The sequence below is a fragment of the Bombus huntii genome, chromosome 14 (assembly GCF_024542735.1).
Source record: "Bombus huntii isolate Logan2020A chromosome 14, iyBomHunt1.1, whole genome shotgun sequence".
Classification (NCBI taxonomy): domain Eukaryota; kingdom Metazoa; phylum Arthropoda; class Insecta; order Hymenoptera; family Apidae; genus Bombus; species Bombus huntii.
Genome location: NC_066251.1, coordinates 6,692,125 through 6,709,034, shown reverse-complemented (window position 1 = coordinate 6,709,034; position 16,910 = coordinate 6,692,125). Strand labels below are relative to the sequence as shown.

The following is a 16,910-nucleotide window of genomic DNA, read 5'->3' as shown; positions in this document are numbered from 1 at the left end:
ATTACCTGTTTAAATATTTGTATGATTTCTGCAAAATATATAATATATAAATGCACCTGTATGCATATGTATGCATATATATGTATGTGTATGTATACAAAATATATATATTGCGTCAAATATCTTGCAACTTCTAAATATTTTCAGAATTATTTATTATTCCGCAGTCTAATTATAACAGAATGAAATATTTACAAATGTATTATTGCGCGCTTAACATGCAAAATATAGAAAATTATTGGAATTGAGAACCTTTAATGCTGAGATTGATATGTTCAGATTATTCCTTGAGTAACGTGAACGTGAGAACAGTTAACAGTGCTACCTTCACCATTTCTCTGGTGATGTCTATTTATCGTGCCTTTATCATTTCTGTGCAATGAACTCGAATTTGTTACTTTATTTTTTATAAATTATAATAGTGGTTTGTTATAATTTATAATAGTGGTAATACCATGTTAAAAATTCAAAATATTATTCACTAATTCTATTCTGACGACAAATGCACTTAATTTTACACTTTATACATACATATAACTGTGGCTTAAGAATTTTGAAAATTATCATTTTTATCGTATTTACTGTTATATATTTAGGAATCTATATCATAAAAGTTATCTATATCTTAATTATTTGGGTAATAACTATATTTCAATATTATAATAATCTCTTATTTGTTGAAAGATGTAATCTGACGTTTATGAGTTTTTCGTTATTTATTTTCGGAAAATCTCAATATTTTCAATTTTTACTTATTTGGAATAAATGATATGATTTTAATTTATCCTTAAATTATTGTACGATGTGAGCTGTGCTGTAGTAATAAAAATATTTGCTCGTCTTCCGTTTGACATTTGTAAATTTTTATCTTCGTGCAATGAATCGTGAATCATTTATTTCCTATTAGTACACGTACCTTAAATTTTCAAGTAATCATTGTATAATAGAATTTAAAAGAATTTGATTTTATAATATTGTTTATGAATATAAAGATATGAAATTTCTACAATTGTCAATCAATATCAATATATAAATATATATCTTTTTTAAAATATGAAAGTTATCTTTAATTATATTGTTACATTAAAATAAATCCTTTTTTGATGCTCTAATTAAAAGTATTAAGTTTGTAGGAAACATATTTCATGATTATATTCATGAAAGCATTTAATCATTACTGAGAATAAGCATTTACATTCTTTTGTTGTTTGAAAGCATACTATCACATTATCTCATTTTTATTGAGTTAATAATCACAGATATAAATTTAACGTTGTATACACTATCATTATTTAAAATATCTTTGAATTATCACTATAATTTTAATGTATAACTGTTTCTTATAAATATATCTTGTAAATAAATTCTTATAAATTTATAAATTTTGTTTCTAGAGATTGTAGAACTATTTAAAAATGGCATGGACACGCTATCAATGTATTTTAGCAGCACTAATGGTTGTTACTGGGTCTTTCAATACTTTATCTGTAAAGTATGTAAATAAATTAACTGTCAAACTATTAAATTATGAGTAATTAAATTTATATTTTTAGATATGCAGATCAACAAGTTGTACCAGATGAAAATGGTCAACCTAGGCATTTTAATCATCCTTTTATGCAATCATCTTTCATGTTTATTGGAGAGATGATGTGTCTTTTAGTATTTAAAGTCCTTTATCATTATTATAGTCGCAGAGGAGTAAGCATCTTTCATTGCATATACATATATTTATTAAATAGAAAATATCTAAAATTGAATTTATCATATTAAAGGATAATTCTGTGGACAGCAATCCGTTAACTAAAGGCTCACATGTATTTAATCCTTTTATTCTACTGATTCCTGCCTTATGTGATACATGTGCTACTTCTATTATGTATGTCGGCTTGAATATGACATATGCTAGTAGTTTTCAAATGTTTCGTGGTGCTGTTATAATATTCACTGCTGTGCTCTCAATGGGTTTTCTTAATAAAAAACTGGTTAGTAGGGAATGGTTAGGTATAGTAATGGTTATAATTGGTTTAGCTCTCGTTGGGCTTAGTGACATAACTATGGAAAAATCAGATGTCAGCACAAATTCTATTTTAACTGGAGATTTACTTATCATATGTGCACAGGTAAAACTTCATTTTATATGTTTTATATATTTTGTATAATTGTATATTTTATATTTTAATGTACATATTTTTATAATAAAATTGCTTTAATTTGCGTAACAATTATTATCATAGGTAATAATTGCTGTTCAAATGGTCATAGAAGAAAAGTTCATAGCAGGGCAAAATATACCAGCGTTGCAAGCAGTTGGCTGGGAAGGTTTATGAAGTTTCTGAAATACAAGTTTCTGAAATATCTAGTACATAAAAATATATTCTAACAAACATATATTTTATTTAGGTATATTTGGATTCATTACTATATGCATTATAATGATTCCCCTTAACTTTATACATGTCCCACCTCCTTTTGCTGACAATTCGCAAGGAACCCTTGAAGCTACTAAAGATGCATTTATCCAGATTGGAAATAGTGGTTATTTACTGATGGCTATAGTTGGTTAGTATATATAGACATATTTACTCTTATTTATTAAAATTTATTTTTTAAATGATCTTCGTACAGGTATATCATTCAGCATAGCTTTCTTTAACTTTGCTGGTATTAGTATTACCAAAGAAATTGGTGCTACAACAAGGATGATATTAGATAGTGTTCGAACAATTATCATATGGGCTTTCTCTTTAGCATTTAGATGGCAAGCCTTCCATTATTTACAGGTAAATTTCATAATTAATTTTTTCTGTTCATAATGAAATTGTATCATCTAAAATTAAAATCAAGTCACATATGAACATGTACCTATTTAATTTTTAGCTCATTGGATTCATTGTACTACTCATTGGAATGTGTTGTTATAACAACGTTATTATTCCTCAACTACTAAGAAAATGTAGATATCGTTTAGGCCGTCATAAACCACCACCAACTGATCGTGAGCGAATTATTAATACAGCAGCAGATGATATTCCAGAAACGCAATAAAGATATATTTCCCTTTAAGTGTACTTTAATGTTCACTATTTTGTGATGTTGAGAACTATTATATAGTTCCTCCAATGGTAAAGTCTGCAATCACAATAATATGTAAAATGTTTTCAATTTGTTTCATTTGCAAAATTCATTAAATTTATCAAAATCAGTACTTTTGCAAAGTTAATTAATTAGCACAATTCTTGTAAAATGTATATTATAGTTAGAAAATCTCGAATTTTTTTTTTATCTTTTAAGTTGAATGTGAAAAATAAGTATTGTCCCAATTTTTATACAAATTTTCTGAAAAAATGCATTAATTAAAACAAAATTCTCATTGTACAGCAAAATCTTTTAGCAGAATCTCAAGGTTCTACTTATAGGTGGTATTTTGAATGAAATGACGGTATTTTATACATATACGTAAATATATTTTACTACTGTAAAAAAATGTGTTAAAAGATGTATTATTGCAAGGAAATATTAAGTTGTTTCTTCATGGTATATTTCTGCTCTCCTTATTTCGTAGTATTCATAAATAGTTGAACTGAAATTTCCACCTTTGAAGTCTAATTGAATAAGTTTTGTTACTCTACCTGCTTTGCTTTTTTATAAGTTTCATACTTATTAATAAACATACGCGTGTAGAACATTTATTTTCTATATTCTATGTATAGTTAAGATATTAAATTTTGTAAGATATTAAAAGAGAAGGATAGTACTTAAAGTCACATGTATTTATTATTTCCTACATACTTTATATATACGTGATAAACTAATTTGTGCAAAAAATTGTTAACATAGCATATACACATATGTAACATGCGCATACAGCACATGTTTATATATGCATGCATATATACATATGTATGTAATAATGATATACAAGTACGCATGATTAAGCACGCACGTATACCTAATAACATTCTCTAAATAAAATAATATTGACATTTTTATAAACCAGAAAAGATTATGTGAATTATAATCTTCCATGAATTATAATTATGAAAAATAAAGTAGTAATGTACTGCACATTAATCAGCGATTATAAAATATTTTCAATTCAAGTTCTGTTTTCTGACCACATTACAAATGCTTTATGGAATGTTTATTTGTAAGGCTAATTTTTTCTGTTTCCCGTATTCATATCTAAGTTCTGGTCACCACCAACTTAAGTTTAAAATCGCATTTATATCGAATATAACCGACTAGCGATAAGGAAAACTAATTTATCATACAAGAGCTTTCACTTATGCATTGATATTATAACATTTAATATCAAACCAAACATACGTGGTACTTTTTCTAATTTCTCACAATTATGAGCAAAACATGTAAGACATAACCATCAGAACTATCTAAATTTCTTAAATGAATACGCAACATTTATTATGCTTTTACGACAAACAATGTAAATGGAAGATGAATTCAATTATATTGTTCTGGCAATACATAAGAAATATCATCCCAAGGATGTCGGTATAAACCTTGTTTCAACCTTTTTTGATCCATGTAATGACCTGCAATAATACAATAATTATATTGTTTGAGTATTGTGCATACCTTTTTATACATTATTACACTAAGCCAAAGAATACCTACCAATAAAACCTATACTTCTACCAAGAACAAATAAACTATTTATAGCACCAATTTCGATATATTCTTGTGCTTCTTCTCTTGTGAAGCTTCCGCTGTTCCTCAACATATCAACAAAAGCACAGGCAATTATACCATCCACATTCAAGATTAAATTAGGCTTCTTACTCGTGGTTATTTTCTCAACTTCCAGTGCATATTCTACCAACGGTCTGGCAGGGAAATGCTCCATTACATATTCTTTAATGAGTTTTACCCGCATGTCTGGATTATTTATGGACTTTATACGATGACCAATACCCATTATGAGTTTGCCCTTCTTACGTGTATTATTTACAAACTCTTGTGGATGTAATCCAGCATCATATGCTTCAGAGAACATACGAGCCGCACCATCCAATGCACCACCGAAACGATCACCCTGTGATTAAAATTTTTATCAAATATTAATATTATTTCTTACATGAAAGTAATACACAAAAGTGAATAACATAGTATAAAATTTCTTTCTTATACTTACGATAGTCAAAAGACCAGATACTAGAGAGCTAACTAAATCTTTACCAGCTCTTGCACAAACAATAGTGTTATGTGCCCCTGACACGGCAGGCCCGTGATCAGCTGTTAACATTAAAGACATTTCAAGAAATTTACAATACATTGGCGCCAAGCATCGCTGGAACCATAATAATGAAACTACACCACCAATTCCTACGTTCTGCTTAAGAACTTCTGTTACAGGCATTCCAGCATATAATAATTCTTGGCCACGTTCATCACATATCGAGGTCATGAATGAAGCTGGTTTTCGTATCAGACCGAGTTCCTAAAAAAGAATTAAGTTGAGGATGCTCTTGATGATGCTTATATATGTATACACACTAATATGTAATTTAATAATGCAATAGTTAAACATACCCTAGCCCAACTGTAATCCATAGGAACAGTGGGAGGAGGAACTTCCGGTGCAGGTACTATCACTCCCTCTTTTACAAGATTATTGTAAACAGTCTGCATTAAGTCACCTAAGCTATCAAAACTGTCAGGAACAAAAGCACCAGCTTCTTTTAATGCAGCATTTTTGGCAGAAGCTGTTTCTAAATTGCTATGAGCAATAGATCCAGCATGACCAAACTGTACTTCAGATTTGAACATGCTGGCGCAGGTACCAATGCACCAAGCGATCAATGGCTTTGTAATTCTCTTTGTTTTCAGTGCTTGACATACTTCATACTCTTCCACACCACCGACTTCACCAAGAAGTACTATAAGCTTCACTTCCGGATTTTCTTGATAACGTATAATGTGATCCATAAATGTTGTTCCTGGATAACGATCTCCACCAATTGCGACACCTTCCAATACTCCATTAGAAGCTTTGGAAATTATATTATTTAGTTCATTAGACATGCCTCCGGAACGAGAGACATATGCAACACTAAAAATAACAATTTCTTAGTATAAAGCAAGATTTGAGAAAAAGAATATTGTAATATAACGAACAATGGTGGTACCTGCCAGGCCTGTAAAGTTTACTATGAAGAATATTGTCCATCATTCCACCGGTATTACCAATTTTGAAACAACCAGGTTTGAGACCTCCAACGGTGGCTGGACCGATGATAGTAACGCCTTTATGTTGCGCCATTAAAATTAACTTTCTCGTCATATTTTCAGGTATTCCCTCAGCAATAATAGCAATTGTTCGAATTTGAGGGAATTGCATGGTTTCCACAGCGCTTTCGTATGCGGATCTTAAGGATGCAAACGTGACCATAACGTCAGCATCTGTGTGTTTAGTCATAGCGTCTTTCATTTGTTTATAGACAGGAATGAGTACCTATCATTAAAAAAAGAAATTGTACTATACTTTCAACAAATTTCATTCAATAAAATGAAAACAATTGTTTAAATTATACCTCTTTGTGACCCCAGTAAAATTTTTGTTTGTGGTCACCCGTGAAAGGATATACAATGGCAGCTACGGATGGTTCAGATCTACGACAAATGAAGTCAAAGTCTAACATACTCTGAACAGCTCTATTTTGCATTCCCCAGATAATGGATCTGGTTTTACAACTAAAGAGCTGTTTGTGTGATGATCCGTCAACAGAGTTGCTTGCTTTTAGTTTGGACTGTTTAGTGGGTAAAGAGGAAGCACTAGCAGAGGGAGCTGAAGGACCTACATCTTGTCCCGAGGGTAACAAAAAATTTGCAGTTGAAAATTCCTGTGCTTCAGGATCTGGAATTGGCTTTTTGCCTAATGCCATCGCGCATATAGCTGTCATGTGAGTTTCTGGACCGAATACATAAACGGGAATGCCGAGTCTTTTACCAACTTCACGTATAATTCTAGAATTCGACATATAAATCATTTGTTAAATATTTGCTAAATATGATAATTAGAATCACATTATTTAAATGTATTTATACCTTAGACCTTCTTGATAATTAGGCCCCGCTCTTCTTACGAATATTTTTACGTTATGATCTACGAGTTTAGGCTGGTACTCTTGTAGTGCCTTTACAATACCTTTGAAAGTGGCAGCTACATTTGTAAAGTTAGCGATACCACCACCAATGATCAATACTTTCCCCTCTGGCCGTTTTTCTTTTGTCATCAAGCTCAGAATGGTTTTTGCGTACTCGTAAGTTTGTTGTTCGCTAGGTGCACCAGAATATTCTCCATAATTAGCTAATTCATTCGCGGCTCCCAAATCGCAAATAGTGTCCGAGTATATCACGGATGCTCCTGAAAGAAAGGTGATTAGAAAATGAAACATGCTACAGAAAGCGACAAACCTTTGTTGAAATAAAACAAACGATTTGACAATCACAATTTTGTTAGAATAAACTCGATTAATCACGTAAATGATACTGCTGTGCGCTTCTACTGACCACCGCCAGCAACCATTGTCCATATCCGACCAGCTGGATTAAGAATAGTCAATTTCAAGCTAGCTCCAGATTTAGAATCTAAATCGGCGATGTAGGCCTCTTCTGGATAAGCATCCCTTCCAAATGGTGGTGGATAATCGATATCTCCCCAGTCAGGTCTGCAGATGAAGTCCGCAGTTGTGTCCAACTTTGCAGCGAGATCAAGTATATAAATTCCATTTTTTGTTACCACCAATGGATTTATCTCTAAGTAAGTGAAATATAAGTTAACATAAAGCTTATATAGAGATTCTACAAATTTGCCAATCACTCTGAAAAAAAAATATGAACATTCATTACCAAGAAGTGTATGCAAAATGAGAAGATAATATACTTGGACATATTTTTACTCTTTTTTGTCATCTGCTACGTGTATTAATAATTTATTGATTATAGTAGACCGATCTGGTGCTTCTTCTCCAACAGGTACATCTAATTTCAAGGCCTTTGCATCAACATCCCCAATGTCAACACCACCTTCATGATGGAATAAAATGGTATCAGCATTTCTGTGGGAATAGATACAAACATAGGCTTCTTCTTCCTACAAATGAAAGCCCTATTAATATCTGTTCCATTAGTTTATATAGTATATATATGTAGTCTAGTCCTATTAGTTTACTTGTTTGTGAGGAACAAAAGGCTCGATGATGAATGTTCTCAGTTTTCCAGTTGTATTCCCCACTTGTTGATCTTTGTTCATTCTTTCTGCAATCCATTGTTTTACGGCAGCCAAATCAGCATTCACTTTAATTAGTCCAAGCTTTCCTCGCCGTTTGATCAATTGATCTGGTTTTACCACTAATTTTTCAGTTTGGACCCATGGATGCTCATTCACAATGTCTGTCCAATTTGTGTTTTCTGTAATGGTCACAAACCGACATTTCACTGTATTTGTGCCAGAAGGAAGTTTGCGATTAATAAGATCTTTTCCAGTTGCTTCACGAATTGCTTTCGCTGACATCTTTTAAGAGTTCCTAAAAATAAATACAAAGCATGTTAATGGAAACCTATTATAAAGCATACAAAATTTAAGCTTTTATTTCAAATAGCTTTTTGCTTTCAGTGCTCAAAGAAAATATTTTATTATTCAAAATTCGAAACTCAGGTAAATTATAGTATACGTTTCCAAAAAAAATACATGAAATAATATTTGGTTTTATAAGGCTTCGAGAATTTAAATTGGATGATTGTAAGAAAAAATCGGCTTACTGCATTACAGAAACCATAAAAAGGGATTTATTGAAATAGTATATAAATAGTATAACTAGTATTAAATGTACTACTTACTGTTAAATAGTATAACTACTATTTAACTTTATCATAAACCAACCTTTTTTCACGAAAAAATTTACAAAAAACGATTCTAATATTTTTCCTTAATTTAGGGAGAATTAGTAAAAGTTCTTAAAATATCGGCAAATTCAATGTAATAAACAATTATAAAATAAAGTTTGAAGTCATATTCTCTTCTCGAATCGTTCTCTATTTTACGTCATATACTTTGAATAATATATGCGTTTTTGTCAATAACCATTCGAAGTTACACAATCATCGAAGTATATTATCTGCAATACATTCACATCTTGGCATATATAATAAAACACATGATATAATCCATCAGACTGTAATGTAAAAATTACGAATAATAAAAAACTTACTATTTTAATACCTAACAATGATACGATAACGATAATAATACCTAACAATATAGATAAAAGCAAAAGATTTTAATATATTTAATAACTCGAATGTAACAAATATTTAGAGAACTTCTCCAATTTATGAAATATACAGATAATTATCAATTATAATTTATTCTAGAAGATAGTAATTATAAAGTTTATATATAGAACGTTACATAGAACGTTCTAAACAAAATCTAAAATGCTGATGTAAAATATGAGCAAGATAGACACTATCAGTCAAGAACAACTAGAAAAATTATAATTTCAAATGAGATTTGCAAAAGAGAAAATATACTAGTGCCTTGTTAACTGACCGCCGCTAATCATACCACTTTTCCAAAGTGTAAATTTTTTTAACTATTTTTGCGAAGATTAACTAGAAGCATACGATAAACATTTTTTAATTATTCGATACATTATACTAAATTATGTATACAAAAACGATATTATAATTTAAAATAAGCTCTATTAATTCGTTATTTTAACAGTAAGCACTGCAATAGAATGGCTTACACTACAGAAATCTTTTATCTATATTATTTATATTTTACGTATTTTGTGTGTTGTATAAAACATTTATATAAAACATATTGATAAAATGAGAAATAAATCTACAAAAAATATATATATACGTATATATAAAAGTTACAAAATATTTAATGCAAACTTATTTGCAAATTTATTTAATAAAAAATTAGTACATAGTATGAATACAGATATCATAAATATATAATAAATTTTACAGATGGTTCCACTGAATATTTCAGCTTATTAATGTAACGAATAATTTAATATTTAAATACTTGTATGATCTTTACGAATTCTGTATTTCCACTAAATATGCTATGACCTGTATGTACATTTTCAAATTCGTTTCAGACTTTAACATAATCATGATAGTCGAATCTCATTACTATAATTATAAATTACGGATATTTGTGCAAATTTATATTTTTATAAATATAATTTAAAAAATGAAATCTAAGTAGAAAATTGTCCCACCTACTAAAAACTATAGCATTATACAATCGACATTTTATATACTTGTTCATATTGCATATTATCTATGCATTTTTGTACCATCAAATTTCCCATAAATGCATAAAAATTTACAGTCTATTCACTACAACGTTAACAAAACTTCAGGATATTTCGTATAACACACATAGTATATTCGTAAAAGATTTCTATAAGTATTCGAATAGGAAGCTAAGAACTAATTTTTATTTTAAAAGAAGAAATCAATATAATTAATAATTTTCTATTACAAATTCTCTCAATTAAACAAATTTTCTAAAAAATTTACTTATTTTATTTATATTACTCTTCCAGTAAAGTAACAATCTATTGGGTTTAGAAACTTGGTATCTCGGGAAGGTTATCGAGTATCACTGTCTATACCTATCTATTTCATGTCGAGGCGGAATTCCTGATATATATCTTCCCTTGCTAACTGACCAAATTCGGTCCCAACTAGCAGTCACTTAGCAAAGCAATACTGAACATAATGACTTCAATATTTCATTAATCCAATCATGAAAATCTAATTAAGACCATCATCCGTCACAAGAAGTCCATATCTAAACGATCGCATAAAAATATAGGAGAGTAAGAGAAACTCGTAGAAACACTTTCACTTTGACACTAGCGACTACATGGTATTTCACGTCATCATATTTTATTTTTTCATTTTCTATATTGCAATAGTCTATATTACTTTATTGATGAGCCTACATTAAGTGAAATTATATAAATACTACAAAATGTTTCTATTCATCAAAATGATGAACTGAAATTTGAATATATTCCTATTGCCTAGTGTATTTTTGATGAAATCACAGAAAAATAAATATATAATAAAAGAACTACAAAATGAAACTACACTCACTTTTACGCTCCACCTATTAAACAAATGTTATGTAGACTAAAAAATTGATATTTTGTCGCACTAAATTTTGTAACCTATTCAAAGGATAACATAGAATGTCTGCCACGCAAAACCGCTGGCGGTTGACTGAATGTTCAAAGTGACACTGCGCGCATATGTAAGACCAAAAGCTGACGATATCTCAAGATATCGTACGATTCTGCTGTTTTTTTTCTCCCACGGATCGTATTAACCCATTTGTGTCTTTTTTCTCTTCTCGGTGTCATGCGTTATATTCTTTACAATTTAAAGATTAGAATATAAAAATGTTCCCTTACTTGGAATTATGTAATCATGGCGACAAGTTCTTTTAGTACTTATTTAAAATTTAGCGAATTAGATTCATTTGTAAGTTTGAACAAAAAATTGTACAAAATTTATTTAAACATTTAGTTCATAACCTTATAAGTTCTGAAGTTCCTAAACTTTTTTCCAATTTACAAAATTTCTAATATTTAATCTGTTTATTTAATTAACAATTGTTCATATACGTTTTGGTTATATTTTATCTTTTAGTTAATAAGTAGCATACTTCTCTTTTGTTCAAACATAATCGGAAAGGAAAAAATTTGTATATCTAATTTTCTTTAACTTATCGATATATCGTATCTATTAATTTGTTATTATCTAATAAGAGAAAATTTTTATTTTTCTTTTTTATATACATTTAAATTTAAAATCGTTACGTGTACGGAAGTTACGTGTCATATATTCGCGGTTATAAAATATAATGAAAATCTTGTGAGTGTATCTACGAAATGATAACGCAATATTTATTAGAGAATTGAATAAATTTCATTTGATTTCGTTTTACATATATTGCAGCTCGAATTATAATGTTCAAATTCAAGAATCATACGAGAATTAACTATTCATCACGTGACTTATAACGCGATCAGTGGTCTCCACGTGGACAGATAATAAAGGTTTTTAGACTCTTTTGATTATTACATAATTAATCCACGATTTAATCATTCGAGAAATTACTGTACAATATAAACTGTATAATGCACTTAAAAATACATTAAAGATATTATATACTTAATAGATATGTATATACTTAAGAAGATTTGACCATAACTAATGAATTTATACAGAAAAAATATTAATCTTTGAATGTTAGTATAGTACACAAGAAAATTATTAAATTTAAAACTTAAGGGCGAATTGAATAAGTTAATGCATTAATTAATAATTATGATTTAATTACGAAGTTTAGTTGTATATTAAAACGAAAAACGAATAGTTGATTGAACTTACGAATTAATATCTAGGAACTCATATCAATTATTTATTATATGACGAATTTTTTTCTTACGATCAGACCTTGGCATCGCTTTATTAGCGATTATTTCATAATAATCACGTTTTCATTTATTTAAGTTACCGGCTTAGAAAAAATAATAGTAAATCACTATCTATTGATTTTTTAAATAATTTATCATCAGATAAATCTACTGTACAATTTGATATCTAGTAGTTTATATTAACTTTATTGAGTACAGTAGAAAACTCTGATTAGAATCTTATATAGTCGTAAATTTCTCTTACAAAATATCAAACGTTGACACGCAATTTCATAACAGGTTGTAGTGCGTATATGTAGTATAGTAATTACGTACGCTAGTTATTTATACAAATTACTATTTTTATTTCTAATTCTTATTTAAAAGGAAGAAAATCTAATTTGAAAAAAATCTATTTTGATTTCATTTCTACAGTTGTGTGCATAAAAATATTAATTCTCCTGAACATCTACATTTCTAAGAATATCTGTAGTCTATAGGACGCTAAGAAAGTTTATAAATTATTCCTAACCACGAAAAGCAGCCCAAATTTAACTAATAATAGCTTCATGAAAGTTTCGTGCTTATCTTTCTACTTGTGATCGTCGCCTACAATGAACTGAAATTTAACCTTGACCTTTTCAAGTTGCCGACTCTTGAAAATAATACTTAACGACAATTCTTGAAAAAAAGAACGGGAAAAAAGATAAGAAAATTAGAAAAAATGTATATAAAGATGTATATATACAAACATGAGAATTTCTAATGTTAAATCTAATAAACAAATTGCTGGATAATTCCTTTATGATAAACTTATGCCGCTTTTTGCTTGAAATTCATAATACCAGATAATGGCAGCATAATAGCAGCACGCGAGATTTCTTGCGTAAATCATCAGCATTTGCTACGTCACGATAAGACTTAAATTTGAATATATCATATCTTTACAATAATTTAATATAACAAAAGGAAGCACACAAAAATCGTGCTTAGAACCTATGAAATATTAGATTGTTTAAACATTTATATAAATTATACATTTCAGTACAAAGTAACATTTTTTAAAATGATTTTAATAGATAAAGAAATTGTACTATTTCCAAAATTATAAAAAACTAAGGTTATGTTATCTTGATGTTTAATAAAAATTATACTTTGCATAACAAATTTAACATCGGATAAAAAAGAAAAAGAATCACTTCTATTATTTCTAGTGTCAATTCAATAATCCATTTTCGATTCTAATATTGTAAATACGTTAATGACAAAGATTCTTAAATTGCTAAATTTCTGTTACCGAAAATGTTTCTTACGAAATTATCTTCACATAAGGTTAGTTTGTTATTACAAAAAGTAATTGGAAACCTATTTGAATGCATGATTAAATTTGTAACGATATAATTCCTAGATCTTTTATTGATGCAAATTAAGAATTCCTTACTTTGGGCTCTATGTAAGGTTAGTTTGTTACTATGAAAAGTAATAAAAATTTTATTTCGGTATATATGTATATATGCATATAATATATATATATATTATATATATTATATATATACATATAAAATTACTTACGAAGTGCAATCTGTGCACACAGATGATGATATAAAAAGTAATTTGGGAAGCCTTCACTATCTGGAAAACAAGTCAGAGATGTCTACTTCAAGTACAAACTCATGAAAAAAACTACTTTAAATTACTGTAGTGACATTACCGGTGTGAAGTATGGTTTAAAATTATTGATGCATCCTTACGATCAAAATCACACTGTTCACGCTCCCGTATTAATCGCTCTGTCGATAAATTAATAAAACACAAATTTTATTTTACGATAAGGTTACATCAAATTAATGGAAAATATTATTAACGATATACAAATATATTCAAACTTTATCTGGTTATTATGACGTATTCGTGACGTAACAGTAATACGTCATATCGTACGATTCTTCCAACCACTATCTGCACGTAAATCTTAGATTAAATATGTTGTCGAGTTTTGCATACAATAAGCTTAGTTACGTGAATTTTGAAAACGTCCAACAAGAAATGCAAAGACGTTAATAATTATTTATAGAACTAAATACATAGCAATGATAGCTTTTATTTTGATCAAATTTCAAGAAATTTTCATTCAATATGCATAATTGAAAAAAAAATTCATTGCGTTATATATATAAAAATATATACAGTTATGAACATTTTTGCATTAAGTGATTGTTGCTTTGAGAACAATACCTTATCTCTGAATTTAAATAATGTATGGCCTCTAGTATTTTTACAATAAATGCTTGATTCGCAGCAGTGTATAAAGTAATACATGTTTAAGTCAACTTATATGTAAAAGTTGGTAGCTAATTAGATAGTTAACTATATTCTTTATATATATTAACATATATTATCGTATTTGTGTTTTCAATAATACTACATAAATGTGTTATAAATCTAGAGCATTATTTAAAATTTAAAATGATGATATTTACATATTTAAAATGTATATAAATCGCTTGCTTGAAAAAGTTATTCTCTTATTTCATAAATGTCTTACTTCTCTTTTTCAGGAATGAAATATATCAAAGTCATATATCGAAGTAATGCAATTGTTTCCAGTTGTTCTGTTTAAAACTTTCATTTTGTATTATTGCATTAGAATATTGCATTTCTCTTTTTGTAGGACAATAAACATTACGTATGTATAAAAAATTGCCTGTACACAAATGTTTAAATAAACATTAAAATTATTGCTTTTTACATGATTATACTTTGTTTTCTAACTTCGAGATATAATCTTGTACGTTTTCTATAACACTGTATATATAGGGACGTTCCATAGGATTTACCTTTAACATTGATAAAATCAAATTTTGCATTTCCTGTAAAATAAAAGGAATTAAACGTTAAACTTTTGAAAGTCTAATAATTGCAGTTAGGTATTATTGTACCTCCGTATATGGAGCATCTTCTGGAAATGTAATATTTGCGCTCATTACAGCTAAAGCAACACTATCTCCCCTTTCATATACCGCGTCAAACGGCGATTTAAAATAACACAATGCATAAAGAATGCATCCTAATGACTGAAACAATATATATGTTTCAATATATATCAGAATTAAGAATAAATATTTAGAATTAAGAATTATTGATCTTACCCAAATATCTGTTCGTTCATCTACCATACAATAACTTTCAACATTGAATAATTCTGGTGCTTTATATGGCATTGAACATCTTTCAGCTGCTAAGTCCTGTAAACTTTGTGCTGCTTGTGAACCGCATATCTTAACTCTGGCTGGAGCTACAGAACCTGCAGAAGACAATCTTGATTTAATAATTATTGTTTATTACTGAATATTATAATAAATTAAATATACCTAGATCCATTAAAATGGGAGTATTTCCATCATCAAGGACAATATTCGCAGTCTTTAAATCTCTGTGAGCAAGAGGTTCTGGAGTTGTTTCGTGAAATGCTTTTACACCTTCGCATATTTGTAAAAAAATATTTAAAATATCTACTGCACTCATGTAATCCTTATTTCTAGCACGTCTTTCCAATTCATTTGCAAGGGTACCTCTCTAAGAATAAAAACATTTATATTTTAATTCATTCAAAGTTGATAAATATATTACTTAAGATATATATTTTAATGTAAGAATAACTTACATGATAGTATGGTAAAACAATCAATACTTCACTTGTTGCATTAGCAATAGGATCTGCTGTTCCTTTATAGGTAGAATCAATACATTCTATAATATTTGGATGTTTTACAAGATTATAGTATTCTATTTCTTTTGCTGCTAATCTCTGATCTTCTAATCCATGACAAATTATCTTTTTAATGGCATACTTTTTGTGAGTCATTATATCTTCTACCAAGAGTACAGTGCTAAATCCACTAAAATTGCATTAAAATCATATTACAAACAACGAAAATATCTTATGATATTCATTATTAAATTAAATGCATCTACATATAACTTAGAAAAATTAATTTTCATACAGCGCAAATGTGACATGAATTAGGTTAAATGATACATAACAAAACTTACCTTAACGATGCAAGCATAATATATGATATAAAGTATTTTAAAATAAAGGCCACAGGCACTATATAAAATTTGCATAAATAGATAAGCTTTAAAATAATATATAACATTTGATTTCATAGTTAGACTTACCCTTCTCCAAGATGTTCACGAACCGTGTATTTTCTTGAATTTATCGTTATTGTGTCCTTTGAGCATATACAGCCCATTTTTAAAATCAAGCTTAAACCAAGGCTATTCATTCTTAGTTATTCATAATAAAAGAAAGATTCTACTTGATGTATTATCTTTATTCATATGCAAACATCTTGACACACAACACATACGTTACCATTGAGATTAGTGATCAGTTTAAGTTAGATTATTGTACGTCAGTTGTTCATAAAT

General features: G+C 28.7%; 3 protein-coding genes across 8 annotated transcripts; 1 reads left to right on the top strand and 2 right to left on the bottom strand.

Annotated features, from left to right (window-relative positions):
• Window positions 1–166: 166 nt before the first annotated feature.
• LOC126873273 (solute carrier family 35 member F6) lies at window positions 167–4,557 on the top strand. The gene is made up of 8 exons (XM_050633983.1): window positions 167–447; window positions 1,395–1,492; window positions 1,554–1,701; window positions 1,776–2,123; window positions 2,238–2,322; window positions 2,404–2,562; window positions 2,629–2,783; window positions 2,881–4,557. The coding sequence occupies exons 2-8, from the start codon at window positions 1,416–1,418 to the stop codon at window positions 3,046–3,048; spliced, it is 1,140 nt and encodes a 379-aa protein (XP_050489940.1). The 5' UTR covers window positions 167–447; window positions 1,395–1,415; the 3' UTR covers window positions 3,049–4,557.
• On the bottom strand, window positions 3,759–14,263 carry LOC126873266 (ATP-citrate synthase). 4 transcript variants are annotated; one of them, XM_050633971.1, is made up of 12 exons: window positions 14,185–14,263; window positions 14,046–14,105; window positions 8,195–8,549; window positions 7,923–8,116; window positions 7,534–7,844; window positions 7,069–7,387; window positions 6,555–6,987; window positions 6,150–6,475; window positions 5,554–6,073; window positions 5,156–5,461; window positions 4,639–5,056; window positions 3,759–4,556 (listed from the first exon to the last, which is right to left on the bottom strand). In XM_050633971.1, the coding sequence occupies exons 3-12, from the start codon at window positions 8,534–8,536 to the stop codon at window positions 4,465–4,467; spliced, it is 3,261 nt and encodes a 1,086-aa protein (XP_050489928.1). In that variant the 5' UTR covers window positions 8,537–8,549; window positions 14,046–14,105; window positions 14,185–14,263; the 3' UTR covers window positions 3,759–4,464. The 4 variants fall into 4 exon arrangements, with proteins under 4 accessions (XP_050489928.1, XP_050489927.1, XP_050489930.1 ...); XM_050633970.1 differs by lacking the exons at window positions 14,046–14,105; window positions 14,185–14,263 and adding an exon at window positions 11,149–11,296; XM_050633973.1 differs by lacking the exons at window positions 14,046–14,105; window positions 14,185–14,263 and adding an exon at window positions 10,662–10,840.
• A 7-nt stretch (window positions 14,264–14,270) lies between these two features.
• LOC126873274 (serine/threonine-protein kinase 16) lies at window positions 14,271–16,804 on the bottom strand. 3 transcript variants are annotated; one of them, XM_050633987.1, is made up of 7 exons: window positions 16,656–16,804; window positions 16,527–16,584; window positions 16,138–16,372; window positions 15,845–16,049; window positions 15,623–15,777; window positions 15,413–15,547; window positions 14,271–15,343 (listed from the first exon to the last, which is right to left on the bottom strand). In XM_050633987.1, the coding sequence occupies exons 2-7, from the start codon at window positions 16,541–16,543 to the stop codon at window positions 15,227–15,229; spliced, it is 864 nt and encodes a 287-aa protein (XP_050489944.1). In that variant the 5' UTR covers window positions 16,544–16,584; window positions 16,656–16,804; the 3' UTR covers window positions 14,271–15,226. The 3 variants fall into 3 exon arrangements, with proteins under 3 accessions (XP_050489944.1, XP_050489943.1, XP_050489941.1); XM_050633986.1 differs by lacking the exon at window positions 16,527–16,584 and having other exon boundaries at window positions 14,271–15,177; window positions 15,311–15,343; XM_050633984.1 differs by lacking the exon at window positions 16,527–16,584.
• Window positions 16,805–16,910: the final 106 nt, after the last annotated feature.

Excerpts from the sequence above, each read along its gene's own strand:
- LOC126873273 (XM_050633983.1), top strand. The coding sequence starts at position 1,416 with ATGGCATGGACACGCTATCAATGTATTTTAGCAGCACTAATGGTTGTT. Across the intron at positions 1,702-1,775 it reads ATTATTATAGTCGCAGAGGA|GATAATTCTGTGGACAGCAA; the intron begins GTAAGCATCTTT and ends ATCATATTAAAG. Across the intron at positions 2,323-2,403 it reads GCAAGCAGTTGGCTGGGAAG|GTATATTTGGATTCATTACT; the intron begins GTTTATGAAGTT and ends TATTTTATTTAG.
- LOC126873266 (XM_050633971.1), bottom strand. The coding sequence starts at position 8,536 with ATGTCAGCGAAAGCAATTCGTGAAGCAACTGGAAAAGATCTTATTAAT. Across the intron at positions 8,117-8,194 it reads CTTTTGTTCCTCACAAACAA|GAAGAAGAAGCCTATGTTTG; the intron begins GTAAACTAATAG and ends TTTCATTTGTAG. Across the intron at positions 7,388-7,533 it reads GACAATGGTTGCTGGCGGTG|GAGCATCCGTGATATACTCG; the intron begins GTCAGTAGAAGC and ends CCTTTCTTTCAG.
- LOC126873274 (XM_050633984.1), bottom strand. The coding sequence starts at position 16,765 with ATGAATAGCCTTGGTTTAAGCTTGATTTTAAAAATGGGCTGTATATGC. Across the intron at positions 16,373-16,655 it reads CGTGAACATCTTGGAGAAGG|TGGATTTAGCACTGTACTCT; the intron begins GTAAGTCTAACT and ends ATGCAATTTTAG. Across the intron at positions 15,778-15,844 it reads TCCCATTTTAATGGATCTAG|GTTCTGTAGCTCCAGCCAGA; the intron begins GTATATTTAATT and ends TGTCTTCTGCAG.